Genomic DNA, 22,458 nt, shown 5'->3' with positions numbered 1-22,458 from the left:
TACATGATGAAGCACTTGCAGTAGTGTCTGGCACATACAAATACTCTGTAAATATTGCTTATTATTATAAGTCTCTAATTTCTGACATCTGAAGCCTTTGGGGTTCTAAATTAGTTTGTTTTTTTATGCTGCCCACTTAAGATGTTTTTTATTTTTCAACATCTTTGATCTTTGATTGTGAGTTCATATTTGGAGGATCTTTGGGAATCCTGAGGCTCTAAATTTGAGATATTTTCCTCCAGACCATCTGCAATTTGAGACCACCTTTACTGCCATCAGTTATCTCTGCTTCATGTAGGAGCCCTGGTTCAGCTCCCTTGTCTGCAGCGTGTCCAGGTTTAGCTCCGCTGCCATGCTCCTCCATATAGGTCTCAACCCAAGATTTTAGTTTATTGCTCCCAGATCATCACCTTAGTTTCCGCTCACAGTTCTGATAGTTTTGTTTTACTTTGTTTTGTTTTCTGGGTTTCTATTTTCTTTGTTTTTGGCATTTGAGAAATTCTGTTGTTTCCTAAGAACCTAGTACAATATGAACAAGTATATTTCATCTAGGATCTGACTTAACTATAGCAAGAGAGTCCTCAGAAAACCCAGGCTTTCACACAGCTGCCAAAAAAGTCCATGGGGCTTAATTCTTTGACCATTTTGAGTGCAGGGACTTATTCATGCTTACATCCTCACAACCCAGCTTGGGAACTGCCTCATACCTGGCAGCTGATCCCTTTTGTTTTTTAAATGTAAGAAGCCACACTGAGGGCTCTCCGGGTGGAAAAAGTTAGGACACAGGATCAGCATTTCTTTCCAGCCACTTGGGCATCCCTGATCGAATGTCACCCTTGACTGCCTAACTCATCTCCTTCCCAAGACATAGGTTATCCCTGGCTCCTGGCTGATGATCACAGGCAGGGAGGGAGGGAAAGAAGCAAAGGGAGAAGGCCCTGTGTAGGAAGGAAACTTGCTCACCCTGGCTTCTCTAATCTGCAGCTCACTCTTGCTGCCACTCAGCAGATCTGGTCTCCCTGACTCTTTTTTCCCCTGCCTCTACTTTGAGACTCAATTGCTTCCCCAGAACTTTTTTTCTCCCCAAGTCAAAGAATGAAGGTTCAATGGTCCCAGCTCAGTTCTTATCAAGCATTCCAGCTAGCCTATGCCAGAGATGTCACACAGCTCTTTAATAATAGTGGCCATAGCTGTAATAACAATAACAACAGTCGGTAACAGTAATCACACCAACAGTAGGGCAGTGCGTTTTATATTACAACTGGTTTCTTGCTCCAGTAGGCTTGGGGATGGGTGAAGACGGACAGGGCTGGCACAGACCCTTTCCTCCTCCTCTCCAGCCCACAGTGATCTGGGCTTTCACAAGACAGCCTACTTCCATTCAGTAGTGTGGGAAAGTTCCTTCTCGGCTTAGCAATACCCCTGAGACCTTGGCCTGCAGTCTGGCGTGTTCAGTGGGCCGCATCTCTCCCTGGGATGCTGGGAGCACCAAGTGTGGCTGAGCTTGGGCTGCTGACTTCCTCTGGGCGCCTCTGGGCTGTGAGGGTCTCTTACAGGAATTGAGGCCCTTTGCTGCTCCAAGAAATGCTGAGGTTGTGGGCAGAGGGGTGTACCCAAGGGGGCTCTTGCTCTGTGTCTGACTTTGGGGGATCTCCAGGTGGGCAGGGCAGGAAGGAAGCAGCTCCCAGCACTGCAAAGGGGCAGCAGCATTACAGTTCAGCCTAGAATAAGAGAGACCGATGAAGAGAAATTCAGATTATTTGAAACTGGACAAAGTGGTGACATGTGCAAAATGAGTCTTCCTTTTCTGAGGCATTTTGCTTCTCTCCCTACCCTGCAGAGGACCAGGAGGTCTCATGAGCCTTTCCACTCTCTTCCTTATCAGAATCTTCTCACTAGAAAGGATCTGATAGTCTCATTCTGTCAGAAAAGAGAAAGAAAGGCTTGGTGTGTTCTATTCCCTAAGGTATTTGCATTTAACAGAAATCTCTGACCTAAGGAATTTCAGCCTTAATAGTGCAATCTCAGGCTGTCCCTTGCTTGGAGGGAAAGTTATTTGGGATGTAAAGAGTTGTCAGAGCCATTTAAATCAAACCTAAGGATGGATTGGCACCTCCCAGGTAGAGGACTAGAGGGAAGGCACAGTGGGTACGGCAAAGGTGCCTTACCTTCCGGACATTGTAGATCCAGTTAAGATAGGCTGAGACCTTGGTGTACACTCCTGGGGTGCTCGGGTCCCCACAGCCATAGCCCCAGCTAACGATGCCCACCACCTGCCACTGGTCAGATTGGTACATCAGGGGTCCACCACTGTCACCCTGTGAGAGACCAGAACAGAGACTGCTGGGGAGGGCAGGTGAAGAGGGGGGGCTTCTCCTTCCCAGCTTCCTGAACTGGCCTGTCTGTTCCCCTGAACTCCCTGCTGCTCCCCGATGTTCCACCCTCACCCTCTTTGCTCATTAGCACCCTGGAATGCTCTTCTCTTCTGGGGCAGAAGGGCTTGTCTGTGGGCAAGTAAGTTGCAAGCGTGCTGTTAGCCTTCTCTCAGAGATTCACAGCTCACATTAGCAAATTAAAGGCTCTGAGAGATGCTGTAAAAAAAGTCTGGTTATTGGCCAGGCGCAGTGGCTCTCGCCTGTAATCCCAGCATCTTGGGAGACTGAGGCGGGTGAATCACTCGAGGTCAGGAGTTCGAGACCAGCCTGGCCAACATGGTGAAACCCTGTCTTTACTAAAAATACAAAAATTAGCTGGGCATAGTGGCAGGCGCCTGTAATCCCAGCTGCTCAGGAGGCTGAGGTGGAGAATCACTCGGACCAAGGGGCGGAGGCTGCAGTGAGCTGAGATCAAACCGCTGCACTCTAGCCTGGGCAACAGAATGAGACTCAGTCTCAGAAAAAAAAAGCCTGGTTATCATTGTTTAACCTAGTAGTTCCAAAATTTATTTAATTACTTATAGAGTGCCTATTTTGTGCCAGGTAGTGTTCTAAGCAATTGGGATCCAACTGATAAAAAAACCCAAAAGATCCCTGCCCTCAGAAAGCTTAGGATCAAATAGGGTGAGAGACAGTGAACAAGCAAATAACAAAACAAGAAAATGCCAGATAGTGAAAAGTGCACTTATCTCGGAGTCCTTATCAGCTCCTTTAGCCCCTGGGGCTTCCTCCCTCTGAACCCAAAACTAGCCTAAATGCCTGTTTAATGCTACCCCCTTTCTCCCAACCACTGTGAGATCCCTGAGGGGTCTCCAAAGACTACCATGTTCATGGTACACAAGCGATGACTAAGAGATGCCTCTTAAGTGAAGGAATTTAATGACTGGAAATGGAGGTGAGAGTAGGGTAGGGGTTTTAATGAAAATGGTTCAGGCGAAGCACGATGGCTCATGGGAAAATCCCTTGAACCCAGGAGTTTGAGACCAGATTGGTGCAACACAGTGACCCTGTCTCTATTAAAAAACATAAAAGAAAAAATAAAAAAAAAAGAAAATGGTTCAGACGATCCTCTGGAAGTATGGGGGAGGAAGAAGGTCTACAGGGATTGCTAAACAGTCCTGATGGCCAATGAGGCCAGGGTGAGGGGCACGCACGGGGGCTCTTCCAGCATCCTGCAGGTGGTAGTTCTTTCCTAGTGTAGTTCAGCAGCTTGGGGACAATCACAGAGAAAATAGACCTGGGATTCCTGACCTCAAGGGGCTAATCATTCCGTAGCTAGTGAGAAGAGCGGGTGGGGAGGAGGAGTAATGTAATCTTTGTTGTTGTTGTTTTTAGATGGAGTCTTGCTGGGTCACCCAGGCTGGAGTGCAGTGGCGCAATCTTGGCTCACTGTAACCTCTGCCTCCTGGGTTCAAGCAATTCTCCTGCCTCAACCTCTCAAGTAGCTGGGGTTACAGGTGCGCCACCATACCCGTCTAATTTTTGTATTCTTTTTAGCAGGGATGGGGTTTTACCATGTTGGCCAGGCTGGTCTTGAATTCCTGACCTCAAATCACCTGACCTGCCCGCCTCACCCTCCTAAAGTGCTGGGATTACAAACGTGAGCCACCACACCCAGCCGGTAACATCATCTTTGAATGTGAAAGAGATTCTCTGATTGTCTGCATCCATCCATCCACCCACTCATCTATTCATACATCTTTATCTGACTGTATCCTTTCCTTCCCTCCCTTTCTTCCTCCCATAATCACACATTGAGTGCCCGTGATATGCAAGGCTTCCTGTGGGGCATGCAGCCTCTGGGTTTTCTCATCTCTCTAGAACCTAAACCCTATTCCTAGAACTCCCCATGATTCTTGGAGGCCCCACCTGGCAGGTGTCCACACCCCCTTCCGGGATGCCTGCACACACCATCTTCTCGGTGACTTCCCCCTGGTACGCATCGTCTGCATTGCACCGTATGCTGTCAATGACCTGGACTGACGCCTGCAGCAGTATGTCAGACATCTTCCCTGGGAGGGTAAAAACACATTCCCATGCATGCCTTCTATCCCCCAGCCCTGGATTGCCAAACCACTTTGCTTTCTGCCTGGCGCCTTGGTGCTTGGTCCTCTGGGATGGGTTTCTCTGAAGGGTGGTCCTCCTTCCCATCACTTCTGGAAGCTGCTCCCTCATACATGGGCATCTCCTGCCCTGGGGTCCTGCACCCAGGACTTACCTCCCTTTTGCTTTGTAAAGCCCCATCCAATGATCCAGAGTGGGGTGGCTGGAGTGAGCTCCTCATCAGAGAAGGGCAGGCAGATGGGCCTGACAGTGCCTGCCAGGAGCACAGAGGAAGAAGGAGATCTTTTATTCATCATAATTGTTAATTTTCTGTAAATTATGATGCTTTATGATTATGGGGATCTTGCTGGTCTGGGAGAGACTGGGTTAGCTAATTCCTGCAGATAGTAAGCAACTTGGCTCTGGGCATGCCTTTAATAGGCAAACCAGCCAACCCAAAGCCCGTATCCCCAACCATTTCCTTTATCTGACTCTCAGACACCAAGCCAATATTTTCTCTGCCCTAAATCACCCCAGGGACAGATACTAGACAACCAGAGGCTGACCTCTATAGCCTAGAGAATTGTCCACACTATCCAATCCCAAGCATGCTCAATCTTGCCTTCCCTACCTTGGCCAGACCTGCCCATGGAAGCCACGGGTGGTTCTGGGCCATGCCTTCCCCTCACTCCTGTCTCCTGGTGGACCCAGCTGCTCCCCAGGTGTCCCTGTGTTGTGGGGGTTTCTCTCAGAAGCTAGAAATAATAAACTCTTCTTTCAAAGTTAGTTGTGTCTGTATCTGTCACCTTACCATACCTGATTAAAACAATTCCCAGGCACAAATCTTGAAACATACCCCAGGGTTCAGGAGAGCCTGGCAGTTAAGCTCTCTGAAAGGGGTCACACCAGGGTCTCTAGAACACTTGTTCCATGGGATGCTAGTAGAAGTGGCATGAAAAAAGGATTCTGTGGTCAAATAAATTTAGAAAATTTATGCAATAAAACAGATTATTTAAAAAATTTCTCATACCTTTAATAAACTAATGTGCTCCAAGAAGGGAGCTGTAGTATTAAAATGCTTCCCAAACTTATTTGACAATGGAATCCTCTCCTCTCCAAGGGGCCAGTGTCTTGTGGACCCCACGGTTGGGAATGCTGATCTAAATACATTTCAATATAAGCACAAGGCATCCAACAGAGCTGTTCAAAGACTCCGCAGGCTGCTTCACAGATAATGGGTTCCCTGCCCCTGGAGGAGAGCAAACAGGAGCACAATGACTCCTTGGCAGGGATACTGAGCAGGCTCTCGGGTATTGGTCAGTGGTGGGGAATGGGCTCGATAATCTTTTTAAAAGGTCTCCTAAAACTCCAAGATCAGATGAAACTCCAGTTCTCCATTGAGGGGCTCCACATAGGGAAGACAGGCCTTGGAAGAATCTCCAGTATGGAATGGAGTGGAGGTGTTAGCTGACAGCTTGAGGAGGCCTCATGGCATCAGTGATGTTAGGCTGACATATTAGTTACAGACAAATGGGCAAGCTGAGGTCTTGAGAGGAGAAATTATGTGCCAAGGTCACTCAGTGAGCTAACAGCAGAGTGGATGTGAAAACTGATGGAAGGGGCTTGGGTGGCCTCAGGCCCTGCTTCTCACCTGAGAAAGTGAGTGGGAGCTGCAGCTTCATGAGGGCGATGTCATTGTCTTTGGGGTACATGGGGTTGAATTCAATGATGATGATCTTGGCCACAGCCAGGGATGGGAAACTGCCCAGTTTGTCTGAGCCCGCCCGCACCTTCCAGTTGAACACATCGGTATGTTTCCTGGGGGCAGAGACAGCTGGGCTCAGGCCTGATCCAAGCCTGAGGAGGCTTTGCCAAAGGCTGGGTCCCCAGGGCCCTGGGGATTGGGGTACTGGGTATCACTGCCTTGGGAGGGAAAGATGGTGGTGGCGCAGGGATAGTAGAGAAGGGGCAGTCTTTTGGCACTTACAAGAAGTCGAATTCAAAAAGGGGATTTGACACTTTTTCCTTAGTGAAACCTGCCCAAGGAAATCTCAAGGAGGGCTGGGAAACGGGCTCCTCTAATGCCTGAGTTTTGGGGTCCTGGCGCTCTCTCCTCCAACCCTTTTCATTGTGTTACTCATGCTGTCAGTTACATTATGTGCTTTCTTTTTCCCAATGCCAGGCACAGCTTAGTGTGCAGAGATGTTTTTCTAAGAAAGAATTTACAGCTCTTGCCAGAATCTCAAAAAAATAAACAACAACAACAACAAAATGGTTAAGAAACGCTGGCCTAGATCATGAGTGCCTTGAAGACAGCAGTGGGGTCTAATACACTTGGGCGCATCATCTGCTGCTTGGTACCTGGTAGGTGCTCATTAGATATTGAATGAATGAATGAATAAAAGTGAAGGGGGGTGGGACATGGTGGCTTACACCTGTAATCCCAGCACTTTGGGAGGCCGAGGTGGGCGGATCACTAGAGGTCAGGAGTTTGAGATCAGCCTGGCCAACATGGTGAAACCCTGTCTCTACTAAAAATACAAAAATTAGCCTGGCATGGTGGCACATGCCTACAGTTCCAGCTACTTGGGAGGCTGAGGCAAGAGAATTGTTTGAACCCGGGAGACGGAGGTTGCAGTGAGCCAAGATTGCACCATTGCACTCCAGCCTAGGCGACAGAGCAAGACTCTGTCTCAAAATAAATAAATAAATAAATAAAAAGTGAAGGGGGCCTGGGAGTGGCCCTTCCCCAAGGTGAGGCCAGGCCTCTCTGTGGACTGAAAAGGAACCTATGCTTTTTAATTTTTTTACAGTTTCCAGACATAATGAGGAAGTGGCTATGATTCTAGACCCTGGAACAACTTCCTGGAAACAAGCAAAAAGAGTGAGTTCTTGGAACTTCAGGCAGGTGAGAAGAGCTTTTGTGGCTTGAACGATATGGGGGTGGGATGAGGACTCTGGGTATCTGATGGTGTCCCACCAGGAAGAGGCCATGCTTGGTGACCCGTACCCTCTGCTCAGACACCCAAATGCCTAACAAAGGGCATCATGGCCATTGTTTCATTGGGGCCACCACACCCTGGCAAACGTCTCTAGTCGGAGAGTGAAGAGAAGGAGGGTGTCAGGAGACAGGACTCCAAGCTCTCTGGCCCCTGACTGGCCTTGGTTCCCAGAGACCTCCTTACAGCTGGGGCCTTACCTGAAGCAATGCGCTGCTGTGAGGACCCAGTGGGGGTCCAGGATGCTCCCTCCACAGACGTGCTGTTTGTCGTACTGGATGCTGACCTGCCAAGGCCAAGAATCCACAGAGGCCTCCTCCCCGCCCACCACACGGGGGGTTTTCAGGCTCTCCCCACAGGCTGGACACAGGCAGAGGCAGGAAGTCAGGCTTTTGGGGATGAGGCTGCCTCCCCTCAGTACCCAACATGTGCTCTAAGCAGGGACCTTCTGGCTGGGGCCAGAGTGGAGAGAGGACCAGGCCAGTTGGAGTTATTCATGGGAGGTACTGAGTGTCCCAGATCATAGCCTTTCCCCAAACCTCCCTCTCCTTTTTCTTTTTCTTTCTTTCTTTTTTTGGTTTAAGATGTGTTCAGGAGGTTAGACTATGGACACGAGTGTGTCCGTTGTGCTGGGAATTTTTGACCTTCCCAAGTGATGCAGAATTACCAAAGCCCTGCCCAGGTGGCGTGTCCCCAGCCACTCCCACTGAGTAACAGTAAACAGACACCCACAAGCTGTTTTGTGACTCGGAAGTGGACTGTCCCAAACTCCTCCTTCTCCAAGTCTGTTCCCCTTGCCAGGGGAGTCTCTCAATCTAACATCCTGTCTTCCTATTGACTGACCTGACTTTCACGTCCCCCGACCCCTGGAACTCCAGTAAAGCCCTCAGGTCCCACCTCTCCACCCGTGCTCTGCCTCTTCAGTTCTTCTGGCAGCCACCACCATGGTGGCCATTCTAAAGGAAAAGGTTGCTTCCTTTCCTGTGTGTCAGGCGCCGTGCTGGGCTGGAGCTTTTCAAACACTGTTTTCTCCATGCCACCTTGCCCGCTCCCCCAAAGCCCTTCAGGAGCTCCCTTGAGGGCAAAGTAGAGTTTCCATTCCTCCTGGCAGCCTCCTGCTGTTTCATATAAAGTCTCTGTCTAGCCAAATTGATCTGCTTGTAGTTCTCTAAAAAGTCATTCTGTTTTTGATCCAAAAAGATGCCCTTCCCATTGAAATGCTGTCTCCTCTCCTAGTTCTCGAAATCAGGGATCCCCAAACCCTAACCCCCAGACCTCAAACCAGCACTGGTCCGTGGCCTGTTAGGAACCTGGCTGCACATTAGGAAGTGAGCGGCAGGGGCAAGTGAGCATGACCACCTGAGCTTCACCTCCTGTCAGATCAGAGGTGGCATTAGATTCTGTAGGAGCACAAACCTTATTGTGAACAGCACATGTGAGGAGTCTATGCTGTGCGTTCCTCATGAGAATCTAGGCTAGGTGTGGCGGCTCACGTCTGGAATCCCAGCACTTTGGGAGGCTCAGGCGGGCAGATCAGCTGAGGTCAGGAGTTCGAGACCAGCCTGGCCAACATGGTGAGATGCTGTCTCTACTAAAAATACAAAAATTAGCCAGGCGTGGTGGCACATGCCTATAGTCCCAGCTGGGCTGGTGGCGGGCACCTGTAGTCCCAGCTATTTAGGAGGCTGAGGCAGGAGAATTGCTTGAATCCAGGAGGCGGAGGTTGCAGTGAGCCGAGATCGCAACACTGGACTCCAGGCTGAGTGACAAGAGCGAGACTCAGTCTCAAAAAAAAAAAAAAAAGAGAGAATCTAATGCTTTCTATCCCCCTTTTGGTTTGTGGAAAAATTGTCTCCCATGCAACAAGCCCCTGGTGCCAAAAAGGTTGGGGACCACTGAATTCTAGATCATTCATTAATCTAACCAATTTGTGTCAAGTGCCCTGTCTTGGGGCAGTGCTGGGTGCTGGGAGAGAGTGGCGGGCAAGACAGACAACATGGGCTTTTCCTCCTTGAACCTACAGATGCATTTTTCAGTGTTTAGCCTGGGACCCCAGTCCCTGGGAATTTCCCTTTCTCTGGCATTCCCATAGGCTATTCTGGGTGTTGGCCACCCTTTCAGTGTTGTTGAGTTTAGGTCTTGTTTTCTTGGTAAAACAGAGGCCCCACAAGGGAGGACCTGTCCCTTATGCTCCTTCATGCCTTCAGGGCTACTCAGTGTAGAACCTTAGATGGTTTGGCCATTTGTTCATTCATTCATTGACCAACCACCACGTGTCAGATCCCACACACTAGGTATTGTGGGGTCGGAGTGGGGGGCACGTGATAATGAATGAAACTCTCAACATCCTGCAGGGAAGCATACACACTCCTAAATTGCAGAGGCAGCATTGTGACCTTCTTCCCTTAGGTGTTCTAATTTCTGGCTATCCTTCCAGACCAGTCTCAGTTCTCTGTGAAGCTGGTAGGATGAGATGAGCCACAGTGCTTGTTTTCTTCTCTGATCTCCTCTGTTAGAGCTAGAAGGGTCCCTAGAGATCCTTGATGGGCAGTTGGACTAAACAACCTCTTGGGAAAATGAACTTCAGGAAGGTCAGGTGAATGACTCGAGGCCACACTGGAAGTGAATGGGACTGGTGCCCAGGTCTTCTGACCCCTGTCCAGCTCTCTCTGCAGCATGTCCACTGTGACTGCTACTCAGTTTGGCATTTTCCACATGCTGTCTTGCATCTCTTTCTTACTGAGTCATAAGCTACTGAGGATAGTGGCCAATTATTTCACTCATCTGGTACTTTCTACTTCTAGCCAACAACTGACAGAATGAGACATATTCTAACTGTTCAATGAATATTTGCTCAAATAATGAATGTGGGTAATCTGATCTTGGATACCTGAGCTGATTGTGACAAAGAAGGCTATGTAGGTCCTGACCAGGGGAGGGGAGGCAGTGGAGGACCCGTCCTGCCCTTTTCAGTCTTCCTAACACTCTCTCCCAGGTCTCCACTTAGGTTGTGGAGTCATGCACAGATGGTGGAAGGGGGAAACTGAGGCTTGGAAAGACCCAGAAAAAGAAAGTGACCTGCACAAGGCCACCAACAACTCGAGGGGGCATTGACCTGCAAGCCCAAGGGCTGTAGACAAAGGCAGAATGAAACTTGGAGTCCCAGAAATTTAGGAGTGAAGATGAAGGTCTTCCTCCTTGCTCATTGCTGGCCCAGGCCCAAACCCTCAGAGATCAGGGGGTACTCACCAAGACAGTGCAGGGAGACCAGGGAGCCTGAGAGACAGGGCCTGGAAGACAGACACAGCACCCTGTGATTTAAGCTTCTTGCTCAGCTGGGAGGTAGGGACTTAAGCCTCCCAATGCTATTAATTCAAGTCCCCTCCCAATACCTGGGGAATGTGGAAACTGTACAGTGGGGAACATGTGGAGAATGCATTGACATCCATTGCATTTCCTGCATTGACACTTCCATTTGATTGGATTCAACACCCCCACTGCTGAGTACCCATGGTGCACTAGGCCCTGCCTGCTTCAAAGCCCAGCTTGGGCTCCTGGGACCTAAGAGGGAAGAAGGCAGATCCCAGAACAGAGTCTGTGGCACTGTGGACTTTAAAAATGGAGGAATGGGATTTTGATGGAATTTTAGGCAAAGGATCATTCTGGACCAACCCTGTCCATTTCAAGATTTACTTTCAGTGAATGAAGGGGACCAGCCCCTTCACCACCTGTGGGCATTTCTCGTCAGGTGGAACGAGAGACTTGAGAAAAGAAAGGGACACAGAGACAAAGTAGAGAGAAAGAAAAGTGGGCCCAGAGGACTGGGGCTCAGCATAAGACTCAGCATACGGAGGACCCGCACCACCTGCACTGGTCTCTTGAGTTCCCTCAGTATTTATTGATCTTTACCATCTCGGAGAGGAGGATATGGCAGGACAATAGGGTAATAGTGGGGAGAGGGTCAGCAGGAAAACATGTGAACAAATGTCTCTGTGTGATAAACAAGGTTAAGAAAAGGTGCTGTGCTTTGATATGCACATACATAACATCTTGGTGCATTAAAGAGCAGTATTGCCACCAGCAAGTCTCACCTCCAGCCTAAGGCAGTTTTCTCCTATCTCAGTAAATAGAACATACAATCGGTTTTACACCGAGACATTCCATTGCCCAGGGACAGCAGGAGACAGATGCCTTCCTCTTCTCTCAACTGCAAAGAGGCCTTCCTCTTTTACTAATCCTCCTCAGCAAAGACCCTTTACTGGTGTCTGGGCTGGGGGATGGTCATGTCTTTCCCTACCCACGAGGCCATATCTCAGACTATCACAGGGGGAGAAACCTTGGACAATACCTGACTTTCCTAGGCAGAGGTCCCTGCGGTCTTCCGCAGTGTATTGTGTCCCTGGGGTACTTGAGATTAGAGAGTGGTGATGACTTTTAACAACCATACTGCCTTCAAGCACTTGTTTAACAAAGCACATCCTGCATAGCCCTAAATCCATTAAGCCTTGAGTAAACACAGCACATGTCTCTGCAAGCACAGGGTTGGGGGTAGGGTTATAGATTAACAGCATCTCAAGGCAGAAGAATTTTTCTTAGTACAGAACAAAATGGAGTCTCTTATGTCTATCTCTTTCTACATAGACACAGTAACAGTCTGATCTCTCTTTCTTTTCACCACAGGTGAATAAGCGGCCCTCAGCAACATCCCTGAATGCTAAGAAGCCAGCCTCCTCTCTGAACCGCTTTGCCACAACGTGACAGATTTCAACTGGATGCTCTGCTCTAACGCAGGGTGACGAGGCTCAGGAATGGGCCACCCACAAGGGCCGTGGAGCCTCTTCCCTGGAGCATCAAGAAGGTGGGGAGCTCTGGCTGGGTAAGTGGTGGGGAAGGACAAAGTGACTTTGGAATCTTGATTATTGGGCAATTTATTAGAAAATTTACAGCAGTAGCAAAAACTATTTACTATCCAGATTGAGGGAAAGGTCACATTATCCATCCCTCTGACTTTGAATAGGACAACACACTTTGCCCAGCTGTCCATTGTGTTAAAAACAAGTCAACACAGAAAACCTCTCCAAAATGTGAGTCTATAGCTCTTGGCATTGAATGATCTGTCTGGCTAGGAGTTCTTCCTGATGTCTGGCTTACATTCCCCTGGCTGCTTAGGGTTCCAGGTGAGCTGGTTGCAACCTGAAGAGCAGCATCCATGTGGGGGCCTTCTGTAGGCCAGAAGGTGTTCCCTCACTTACCCACTTGAGTTCCTCACTTGAAGCTCCTGGCTGTTTTCTGTGATTTCAACAACATCCAGATCCTGGTCTGGGCCAATCTCCACAGCTCTGAAAGTGGGTTTGCTGCTCACATCGAGAGAGAGAGAGAGAGTTGTGAGCTGGGGCAGGGGGTTACAACAAGATGGTAGAGTTGGCTCCCACTCTTAGGAGAGAGGGTGGCAGAGAATGCCTGGTGGGGAGTGGCCAGAGAGTGGAGGTGGTCTTAGTCAGTGAAGATGGGGCCTGCTTTGCCATACAATAAAGAATATATCCTTGGCATCCCAGGACTCAACCCTTGGTGCTGTGCTGATGTAACTTGCTTTCTTGGGCAGGGACTCCAAATCCAGAACCCAGAGCCCTGGAGAAATGTTAAGGGTCTCCTTTCCAAACTCCCGGCTCTGCCCTTATTTCAAATATCCCAGCAATGTCTTCTGGTTCACGGCAGGAAAACAAAGAGGCATAGTGGCCCAGGTTAGCTCCCTTCTCACCTGGGAGGGAGTTGGAATGTGGATATTTGGTTTTCCAAAAAAGGCATCTGGTTTGAATTTAATAGTGGGGATATACTTTTGGCCCCTTAGAGCTATTTAATAGAACAGGACTGGATTGTCTTTATAAGAATCCAAACAAACGTTTATCTCAACAGGACCACCCTCCCTCTTTCTGCTAATCCATGCTTGCCTGCTTTCAAACCTTAGGTTGAAGTTTTTCCTCTAACAGGAAGTCTTCCCTGATTAATTCCATCTCTCTGATTGTTCCTTTACTGAATCTGCCTCTTCTAAATCTTTTCCTTCCATCCCCAACCATGCTAGTAATGCTAGTAGAAGCTCTCCATGGAGGGGTGGGTTGTTCCATGATACTGGTGGTTTGGCACATTCTCAGGCAGGAATGCTGGCACTTCCTGGAAGGACCCAGGGAGGACTCAGACCTGGGAGGACTAGAGTCCATTTTAAGAGTCCTCATAATCTAGGTTCTGTCCCTGGCTCTAGCACTAGTTTGATGTGTGGTCTTGGGCAGGTCACATTCTTTTTCTGGGTCTCTCCAAGCCTCAGTTTCCCCCTCTATAAAAAGATGCATGGGGCTGGGTACAGTGGCTCATGCCTGTAATCCAAGCACTTTGGGAGGCCGAGGTGGATGGATCACCTGAGATCAGGACTTCAAGACCAGCCTGGCCAACATGGTGAAGCCCAGTCTCTACAAAAATACAAAAATCAGCCAGGCATGATTGCTAGTGCCTGTAATCCCAGCTATTCAGGAGGCTAAGGTGAGAGAATTGCTTGAACCTGGGAGGTGGAGGTTGTAGTGAGCTGAGATAGCGCCATTGCACTCCAGCCTGGGTGACAGAGTGACTCTGTCAAAAAAAAAAAAAGATGCATGGACTAGATGATCCCTAGGGTCTTCCACATCTTGAAATACCCATGGTTCTAGGACAAGAAGGGCCTCCAATCTAGAAGGAGGAAAGAAAGTAGAGAAATCTGAGACCTAGAAGGAGGGAATATGGTAGAAATGGACATTCCCAGGAAAGTTAACTTCTGTTCACCAATTCCATCCCAATGAACGATTCTGATGAACTTTGATTTTGTAAAACACAAGAATAATCAGGTGGTTTGGTGCCTTAGTGAGCTCCAAAAGGACAGAAATTCCAGGAGCCTATCACCTTAAGATCCTCTGGAGACACCCGAGTTTCATAATCAAGCCTCAGCCTGCTGTGCTAGGTACGGCTGACGGCTGACACAGCAGTTGACTAGACTACAGTGGGGAACGGGGGCTGGCTGCAGCGAGGCTGGGCTCAGTGGCTGTGGGAAGAGGGGAGAATAGCAGGTGCTGGGCATGACTTCCTCACTCTCCTTGAAATGAAGGTGGCAGAGTGTGCTTTCTGGAGGGTACTGGAAGTTGCCCCCTGTGGAGAGTAGAGAGCAGCAGAAGCCTGATGAGCAGAGAAGAGAGAGGCAAATAATTCTGATTGATTTGTAATGGCTGCCTGGAGCATTTACTGAAAAAGCACTTTCAGGCTGCATGAGGGATCCATGGGAGAGAGTTCTGTGATTGATTGGTGATGTCTGCCTGGTAGAGTTGTTTTTGGTTTTGGTTTTGGTTTTGGCCTAGTCTCTGGGTCCAGTCTCTTAGAATCCTGAAGAAGTTTGAGGCCTGCCAGAGATAGGTTATCTTACTCTGCAACTGAATGCGTGGGTTCCTTTCCATCCTCTCCAGCTAAACTCTCTGAGTGATCAACCATCTCATCAGCCCCTTCTTTTATAGATGATGTCCTACATGAGAATAAAGAATCACCCAGTGTAGAAACAGAAACACTATGAGAACTCCTAATGTGCAAGAATTAGGGATCTTGGGCTCAAATTCTAGCCCTCTACCTCCCAACCACTACCCTAGCAAGTTACTTACTTTCTTTGAGCCTATTTATGAAATAGATATAATAACTATCTTTTTGGGTTTCTGCCAAAATCAAATGAATATAAATATATAAAATGCAAATTACTCTTATTATAATCTTACACCTTTTCATCCACTCCAGATTTGGAACTGCTTTTGAAATTTGCAGAGAGAGCTGGGATTGCCGAAGATGGGGCCCCACTGAAACTAGGCTCACTTAAGCTAAATCTTAACCAACGAAACTTTGAATAAGTTAATTTGGCTTTTGTGTTGCTGGGCAGGAACAGTTTCTGGCAAAGTCAGGACAAAGGAGTGAAGGTTGAGGAGTAAAGGAAAGGAGAGGACTGCACAGAAGCTAGAAGTGTGTGTGTGTGTGTGTGTGTGTGTGTGTGTGTGTTGGAGGGCAGCACACATTCTCTCATTGGCGTTCCAAAACCATCCTATGATGCATGGACTAGATGATCCCTAGGGTCTTCCACATCTTGAAATGCCCATGGTTCTAGGACAAGAAGGGCCTCCAATCTAGAAGGAGGGGGTACTATGAGGTTGGTATTACTTCCCCCAATTCACTCCTGAGAAACCTGAGGCTTAGGAAATTTAACTTCATGTTGCTTAAAAGTGAAATGCTGGGATTCAAAAGCTATTCTGCCTGGCTCCAATGCCTGTATTTTTTAGGAAAGAGAGAAGAAGGAGGAAGGAAAGGAGGAAGAGTAGGAAAGAGGAAGAAGGGAAAAAGGAGAGAGGCTCAGGTTGGTTACCTGCTGTAGCCCATCTGCCTGCAGGCTGTCTCGGCCAGAGCTTCTGTGAAGTTGTCGAAACAGGCAGAGAACCAGTTCCCTGTGGCCGGGTCCAGCACCTGCAGGGTGGATCGGTCCTTGGAGAGGCGGACTAGGAGGAAAAGAACCTGGGTTAGATGGAAGGAGGGGCCCATCTGGCCCATCCCCCTCAGAACTCATCATGAGACCAGTCCAACCTCCCCCAGCCTAGAACTGGGGGTACCACAGAGCCCCAACACTTTCAATGTCAAGGGAATTTCCTCCATTTGGCTTTGTCTATTTGGGCCCCATTTTGACAGTAGCTAGTGTGACCAGACGTCCCGGAGTCAGTCTCTGTTTTGACCTGTTGCCCTGGCCCAATGGTTAATAGAGCCCCCTTTTGCTCTTACAGGTATCAGTTTTGATGATCAATTATGTGGTCACTCTACCCAGAGACCATATACAACTTGTTTACATTGTATGGACCACATACCCATCCATGGTCCATGCAACTTGCTCAGCCTGGGGAAATGTCTCAGAGAGGGACCTAGGTCCTTCTCCAAGAAAGGTCAGAGCGGGAGGTTGAGTGAGAAGTCCTATTGGCAGTAGGATGACAGGTGCATTTGACTTCTGATAAGGGCATTTGACAGGTATTTGATTTCTGATAAAGAGTGAGCAAATACACAGGAAGTCACTCAGCCCTGCCCTCAGAAGCCCCATCACTCATCTCCTACCTATCTTTATTTCTTCAGAGCCCAAGCACCAGGGGGATGAAGGTAGAAGAGTCCAGCCCAAGAGAGAACGTGGGTTTTATGCTCAAAACACCTATCCATTGAAACGACCTGGCTCAGTCCTGTCACATAGCGCATCTCAGCAAACACTAAAGAATAGAAGGACCAATAGCTGGCAAAGTGGCTGAGAAGTCTCTTTTCTAGTCTCCTTGAAATAACAGATCTCATAGAAAGGAGGAACGCTCCAAGGTCACCCAGTCTAGCCCTCTGCCTGAAATCCACCCAGGCGCAGCACGCATGGGGCAGGTTCAGTTACAATTTCCTGTCCTTTCTGGCTCACATTTGTTCATCAAATAGTTGCTGTTTGCTGTGTGTTAAGTACTGGGATTTAAAGGTAGACAAGACACAGTCCTGCTCTCAAGAAACTTATACAGCAGGGTACAGTGGCTCACGCCTGTAATCCCAGCACTTTGGGAGGCCAAGGCGGGCGGATCACCTGAGGTCAGGAGTTCGAGACCAGCCTGACCAACATGGCAAAACCCTGTCTCTACTAAAAGTATAAAAATTAGCCAGGCATGGTGGCTGGCACCTGTAATCCCAGCTACTCATGAGGCTGAGGCAGGAGAATCACTTGAACTTGGAAGGCAGAGGTTGCAGTGAGCCGAGACCAAGCCATTGCACTCCATCCTGGGCCACAGAGCGCTCTGCCTCAAAACAAAAACAAAAACACACAAACAAAAAAAGAACCTCATACAACAAGGATGAACAGTGACAAGTAGGTGGCAGATACTATGCAGTGGGCCATGGGGGCCTGAGCAGACCTCCTGCTGGGCCCACTCCTCTTGTGCCTCAGACCCTGCACTCACCTGCCACTGCAGGCCCTTCAGGGAAGCTCTTGACACAGTGCTCCTCGTCCTCTCCCAAGGGACAGTCCAGCTCCCCGTCACACAGCTGCTTCCTTGGGATGAAGTGGAGGGGCTGCTCGCAGAGGAAGTAGTATTTATCCAGAATCACCTTGACTGGAGGCAAGTGCAGGGAGGGGCAGAGAGGGCGGAGGGTCAGGCTTGAGTAGGGAGAGGCTGGGTTTTCCTGGCGATGATGCTGGGCTCTCAGATGCATGTGTGAGTTCCAGGCTCAGTTCTGCTATTTGGTAGCACATAGACTTGGCCTGAACCTCAGCTTCCTTGTCTGTAAAGTGGAGGTAGTAACACCGGCCCCATACCCACACGATGTCTGAGGATCAAGAGAGGTCACGTGTGTGGGAGAAATTGAGAAACAGGCTGATACCTGCCTCTTACCCCCAGTGCTGGCTCAGTACGTTCTGGTAACAGAGGAGGAACCCAGAGTCTGAAGACCCAGTTCTGAGTCCTAGCTCTGCCACCTACCGTGGAACTTAACTTTTTTGTTTTTTGAGATGGAGTCTCGCTCTGTCATTCAGGCTGGAGTGCAGTGGCGGGGTTTTGGCTTGCTGCAGCCTCCGCCTCCCAAGTTTAAGTGATTCTCCTGCCTCAGCCTCCCGAGTAGCTGGGATTACAGGCACGTGCCACCGTACTCAGCTGATTTTTTGTATTTTTAGTAGAGATGGGGTTTCACCATGTTGGCCGGGCTGTTCTCGAACACCCAACCTCAGGTGATCCACCTGCCTTGGCCTCCCAAAGTGCTGGGATTACAGGCGTGAGTCACTGTGCCCAGCCATACTGTCCAACTTTATACGGATCACTTTCCTTCCTTAGTTCTCAGTTTCCTCATCTGTACAATGGGATGATAGTATCTATAATATCTGCCTCACAGGGCTGTTGAGAGCATGTGGTATGATGGTAGTTGTGAAAATGTCTCGTAACTATCAAGTATAGTTCTAGAGTTGGGTGCTTTTATCTGGGTGAAAGAACTGTTGAAAGATAAGAACACATGCACACATGCAGGGGGATCAACACACTCTGGGACCTGTTGGGCGGGAGGCAGAGGCAGGGAGAGCATCAGGAATTATAGCTAATGGTTGCCGGGCTTTATACCTCAGTGAAGGGTTGATCAGTGCAAACCACCATGGCACGCTTACCTATGTAACAAACCTGCACGTCCTGCACATGTACCCCAGAACTTAGAATAAAAGTTGAACAAAAAAAGTAATTAAAATATATAAATAAAAATAACTAAAATTAAGAAAAAAAGAGAAAGATCTGTTAAGGGCTTGGTCCTTGGTTTTTTTGTTTCTCTTGCTGTCTTTAGATTCTGCCAGCTGCTTTCGAATTCTGTTGTTCTTTTGCCATCTTGGGATGATGGAAAGATGTCGAGTGTGTTTAATCCTTCAGGGAACTGATATTTTAACACTTCTTCTGGCCGTGCATGGTAGTTCACACCTGTAATCCCAGCACTTTGGGGTACCAAGGCAGGAGGATTGTTCGAGCCCAGGAGTTCAAGATCCGTCTGGGCAACATAGTGAGATCCTTGTTTCTCCAAAATAAAAATAAAAAAAATTAGCCAGGCATGGTGGTGTGCCCCTGTGGTCCCAGCGACTTGGGAGTCTGAGGCAGGAGGATTGCTTGAGCCCAGAACTTTGAGGCTGCAGTGAGCCGTGATGTCATGATTACACTCTAGCCTGGGAGACAGAGTAAGACCTTGTCTCAAGCAAACAAACAAACAGACAAACAAACAAACTTTTCCTTAGTGAAGACTCACAGCCAAACACCCTGGCAGGAGGGGACTCCTCCTTCGTAACTGAATTCTCTCTTGGCCTGATGGGCCCCTCTCCAGTCCAGTATCATCCTGGGCTGGTCTTAAGAGTAGTGGCCTGAAATCTAATAATGGTCCCTGCTTGTCACCGTGTTAGGAGCTTTCTATACATTTCCTCATGTAATCCTGGTAACAGTCTTGGGAGGGAGGTGTTATTACTAACTCACATTACAAACAGGGACATGGAGAATTGAAGGCCAGGCTTTATTTTCCCAGGGCACACAGTGCTTCCAGTGTACAGCCAGGGCCCATCTAACTCTCTGGGGAAGCTTGAGATGTGATCGCTGGCCCTGATGCTCCTGGCGTGAGTGAAGCAAGGGAGAAGGAGGAGCCAGGTATTACCTAGCTCTTTGGAGTTTGGTTTATGATCAGGAGCCAGAGTGAGGCAGAGTCACCCCAACCTCCTGGGACAAATCCAGGAGACAGCGTTGCCAGTTGAGACTCCAGAAGCCATAGGTTGAGGGAGCCCGGCCCAGGATGGAGGACTGGGTTACAATCTCTGATTACAGAATCCGGGGGCCAAGGATGTGGAAGCCATGTAGGACCTTCCGGGACAGGGAGTGTCCAGCTCTAAATTATGCTTCAGTGCCTGCCTGGCTTTCCCTGGATAACTCTGGCCCCCTTTATCTCCACTGTGGCAGGGTGTATGCTTATGGAAAGCAAGCTCGCTTCAACATTAGCCTGAATAGAATAGGATGGCAAGTCTGCTGATGGCACTGCAAACCTCCATCGTGTGGGCAACCAAGACCAAAGAGAAAGGGTTTGGGGTCATCTCCATCTCACACCCATCCAGGGCTCCCAGGGCTTTGAGTGGGGTTTATGTTGTGGCTCTACTTTTCTACCGCCACGAGATGGAAATGAACCTGTTCAATCAGGGCACTGGGGTCCTGTCCCAGCCTTGACGCTGACTGCCGCTACTCCTCTCCGAGCCTCAGTGCTCGCGTGGAAGGGGGACCAGAAGCTCTCTCAGTGTCCTCCAACCAGGCAGTTGGCTGCTACTGCTTGAAATGTCACCACAGTTACAAGTGCAGATTCCTGAAAGGCCAGCTATTCCCTGGCTGCACAGGCAGTCCTGCCCCAATTAGCAAATGCATGTCCTGGGTCACATTTCGCCTGCTGCTGTGTGATGACACACTCTTTTGCAAAACTTGGTTTTTAGCTTGGTCATTTACAAATGTTATCTCATTGGTGTTCATGATATCGCTTTGAGGGAGGAAGGACATTTTACAGGTGAGGAGACTGAGGTTACGAGGCAGTGAAGGACTTACTCAAGGTCATGCAGCAGCAAGTGGCAGAGCCAGGATCCCTGTCTCAGGTGTCCTGATTCCTAGTCTGGTCCCCAGTGCCCTACTTCTTGCTGTGAAAAGTTGCGGTTAGTAACCTGCTGTGCTCATGTGGATAACAAAGGCAATGACTCCATCATAAGATGTGGGAGCCGAAAACGACCCACATCCCTGCTCCTTCAGTTGAATCTTCTTTATCACGGATAAGGGCCTGAGGCAGAGAGGCCTGCTCAAGACCACACTGGGCCTCAGGCACTAGCCATGGTGAAGGCCAGGCTGAAGGGGGCCAGGTGCCAGCTGCCTGGGGGGTCTTCTCTGCTGCCTCCTCTTTCTCCCCTCCTCACAAGCAGAAACTCTCCCTGTTCTTCCAGCCGCTGCTCAGAGCCACTCAGCTTGCAATCTACAGAAGATGGGAAGGAGGGGGCAGGGGGCGTGGCGGCCCTGCAAATTGCCTGCGTGGGTTAGGAACATGTGCCACTGTGCTCTCCCTCTAGAAGAAGTCACCTGGGATAGAAGCCATCTGGAATAGATGGGGGCTGAGTTCATCTCCCCTTTCACTCTTAGAATAAGGTTCTCTTCAAAGCAGGGGGTGGATACATATAGTTTCTTTTTCTTTCTTTCTTTCTCTCTCTCTTTCTTTCTCTCTCTCTTTCTCTCTCTTTCTTTTTCTTTCTTTCTTTCTTTCTTTCTTTCTTTCTTTCTTTCTTTCTTTCTTTCTTTCTTTCTTTCTTTCTTCTTTCTCTATTTCTCTTTCTCTTTTTTTCTCCTCAAATTCCTTTTATTATACCAATGATTTTTTTTTTCTGCAAAGCTTTATGCAGATCACCTGCCCCTGACTGTGGGGGTGGGGGCTGCCACTCACTGAGTGGGTGAAGGACAAGTAGGGGCTGCCATTTATGAGGTGATGATGGGAGGGGCGGGGCTGCCTCTTACTGAGGGGGTGAGAGCAGGGGTGGGACTGCCTCTTACTGAAGGGGTGAGGGCAGGGGTGGGGGACTGCCTCTTACTGAAGGGGTGAGGGCAGGGGTGGGGGACTGCCTCTTACTGAAGGGGTGAGGGCAGGGGTGGGGGACTGTCACTTATTCAGGGGGTGAGTGTGGGGGTGGGGGGGGGGTGGGCCCTGTCATTTACTTAGAGGGTGAAAGTCGGGTAGGGGCTGTCACTTACTGAGGACAACCACAATGATGATACTCGCCAGGCTCAGTAGTGCTACGATGATGGGGATCCCCACCTTTCTGAAGGTCTCCATGGGGGTACGGGGTTTGCGCAGGGGGTTGACATCTGTAGGAAGGTGGGAGGCAGAGGGGAGAGCATGCTGTCAACACTTGGTGGTCCCTGAACCAAACTCCACAGCCTGCCGCCCTCTGGCCGGTGACAGCAATGCCTTGAGGACAGTTTTGGTTAATGCTGGGGGGTTATTCCTGCAGACAAGGCTTAGCTTCATCAGCACATGGTTACCCTGCCTCTTCTCACTTATCCAGGCTCACTTATCGTTCATGAGTGCCCCTCAAAGGAGCCCCCAGGCCAGGCCGCCTCCCCTGTGTCTCGCCTGAGCCTGTCCCAGGACATTTCTGGGTTTCGTCTGACCTTTGCCTGCCTGAGAGAGGCCTGAGCCCCTGGAGCATGTACCCATTCACTGTGCCACCATTTATCCTTTTCCTGACCTCCTGACTTAGCTTTTGATTAAACATTAAGCTTCCGGGAGGCAGGGCCCTCCAGCACAGTGCGTGCTTAGTAGAGGCTTAATAAACATTTGCGAATCAATGCATCTTCAATCCCACAAACAGCAAGTCCCAGCCTGGTCCTTGTCTTTAAAGAGATTACCAT

General features: G+C 49.1%; 1 protein-coding gene across 1 annotated transcript in view; it reads right to left on the bottom strand.

The window, feature by feature from the left end:
• Window positions 1–21,895, bottom strand: part of TMPRSS4 (transmembrane serine protease 4) — a 30,785-nt gene extending 8,890 nt beyond the window's left edge. Inside the window, exons 1-10 of the mRNA XM_073020262.1 lie at window positions 21,799–21,895; window positions 17,485–17,637; window positions 15,891–16,020; window positions 12,730–12,831; window positions 10,727–10,767; window positions 7,678–7,837; window positions 6,130–6,296; window positions 4,654–4,752; window positions 4,305–4,447; window positions 2,169–2,318 (exon numbers count right to left, since the gene is read on the bottom strand). Of these exons, the coding sequence (XP_072876363.1) occupies window positions 2,169–2,318; window positions 4,305–4,447; window positions 4,654–4,752; window positions 6,130–6,296; window positions 7,678–7,837; window positions 10,727–10,767; window positions 12,730–12,831; window positions 15,891–16,020; window positions 17,485–17,637; window positions 21,799–21,880 (1,227 nt within the window). The 5' untranslated portion in view covers window positions 21,881–21,895. The remainder of the gene's footprint in view (window positions 1–2,168; window positions 2,319–4,304; window positions 4,448–4,653; window positions 4,753–6,129; window positions 6,297–7,677; window positions 7,838–10,726; window positions 10,768–12,729; window positions 12,832–15,890; window positions 16,021–17,484; window positions 17,638–21,798) is intronic.
• Window positions 21,896–22,458: the final 563 nt, after the last annotated feature.

Source organism: Chlorocebus sabaeus, chromosome 1 (assembly GCF_047675955.1).
Source record: "Chlorocebus sabaeus isolate Y175 chromosome 1, mChlSab1.0.hap1, whole genome shotgun sequence".
In the NCBI taxonomy this organism is placed as follows: Eukaryota; Metazoa; Chordata; class Mammalia; order Primates; family Cercopithecidae; genus Chlorocebus; species Chlorocebus sabaeus.
This window is presented reverse-complemented; position numbering and strand designations above follow the sequence as displayed.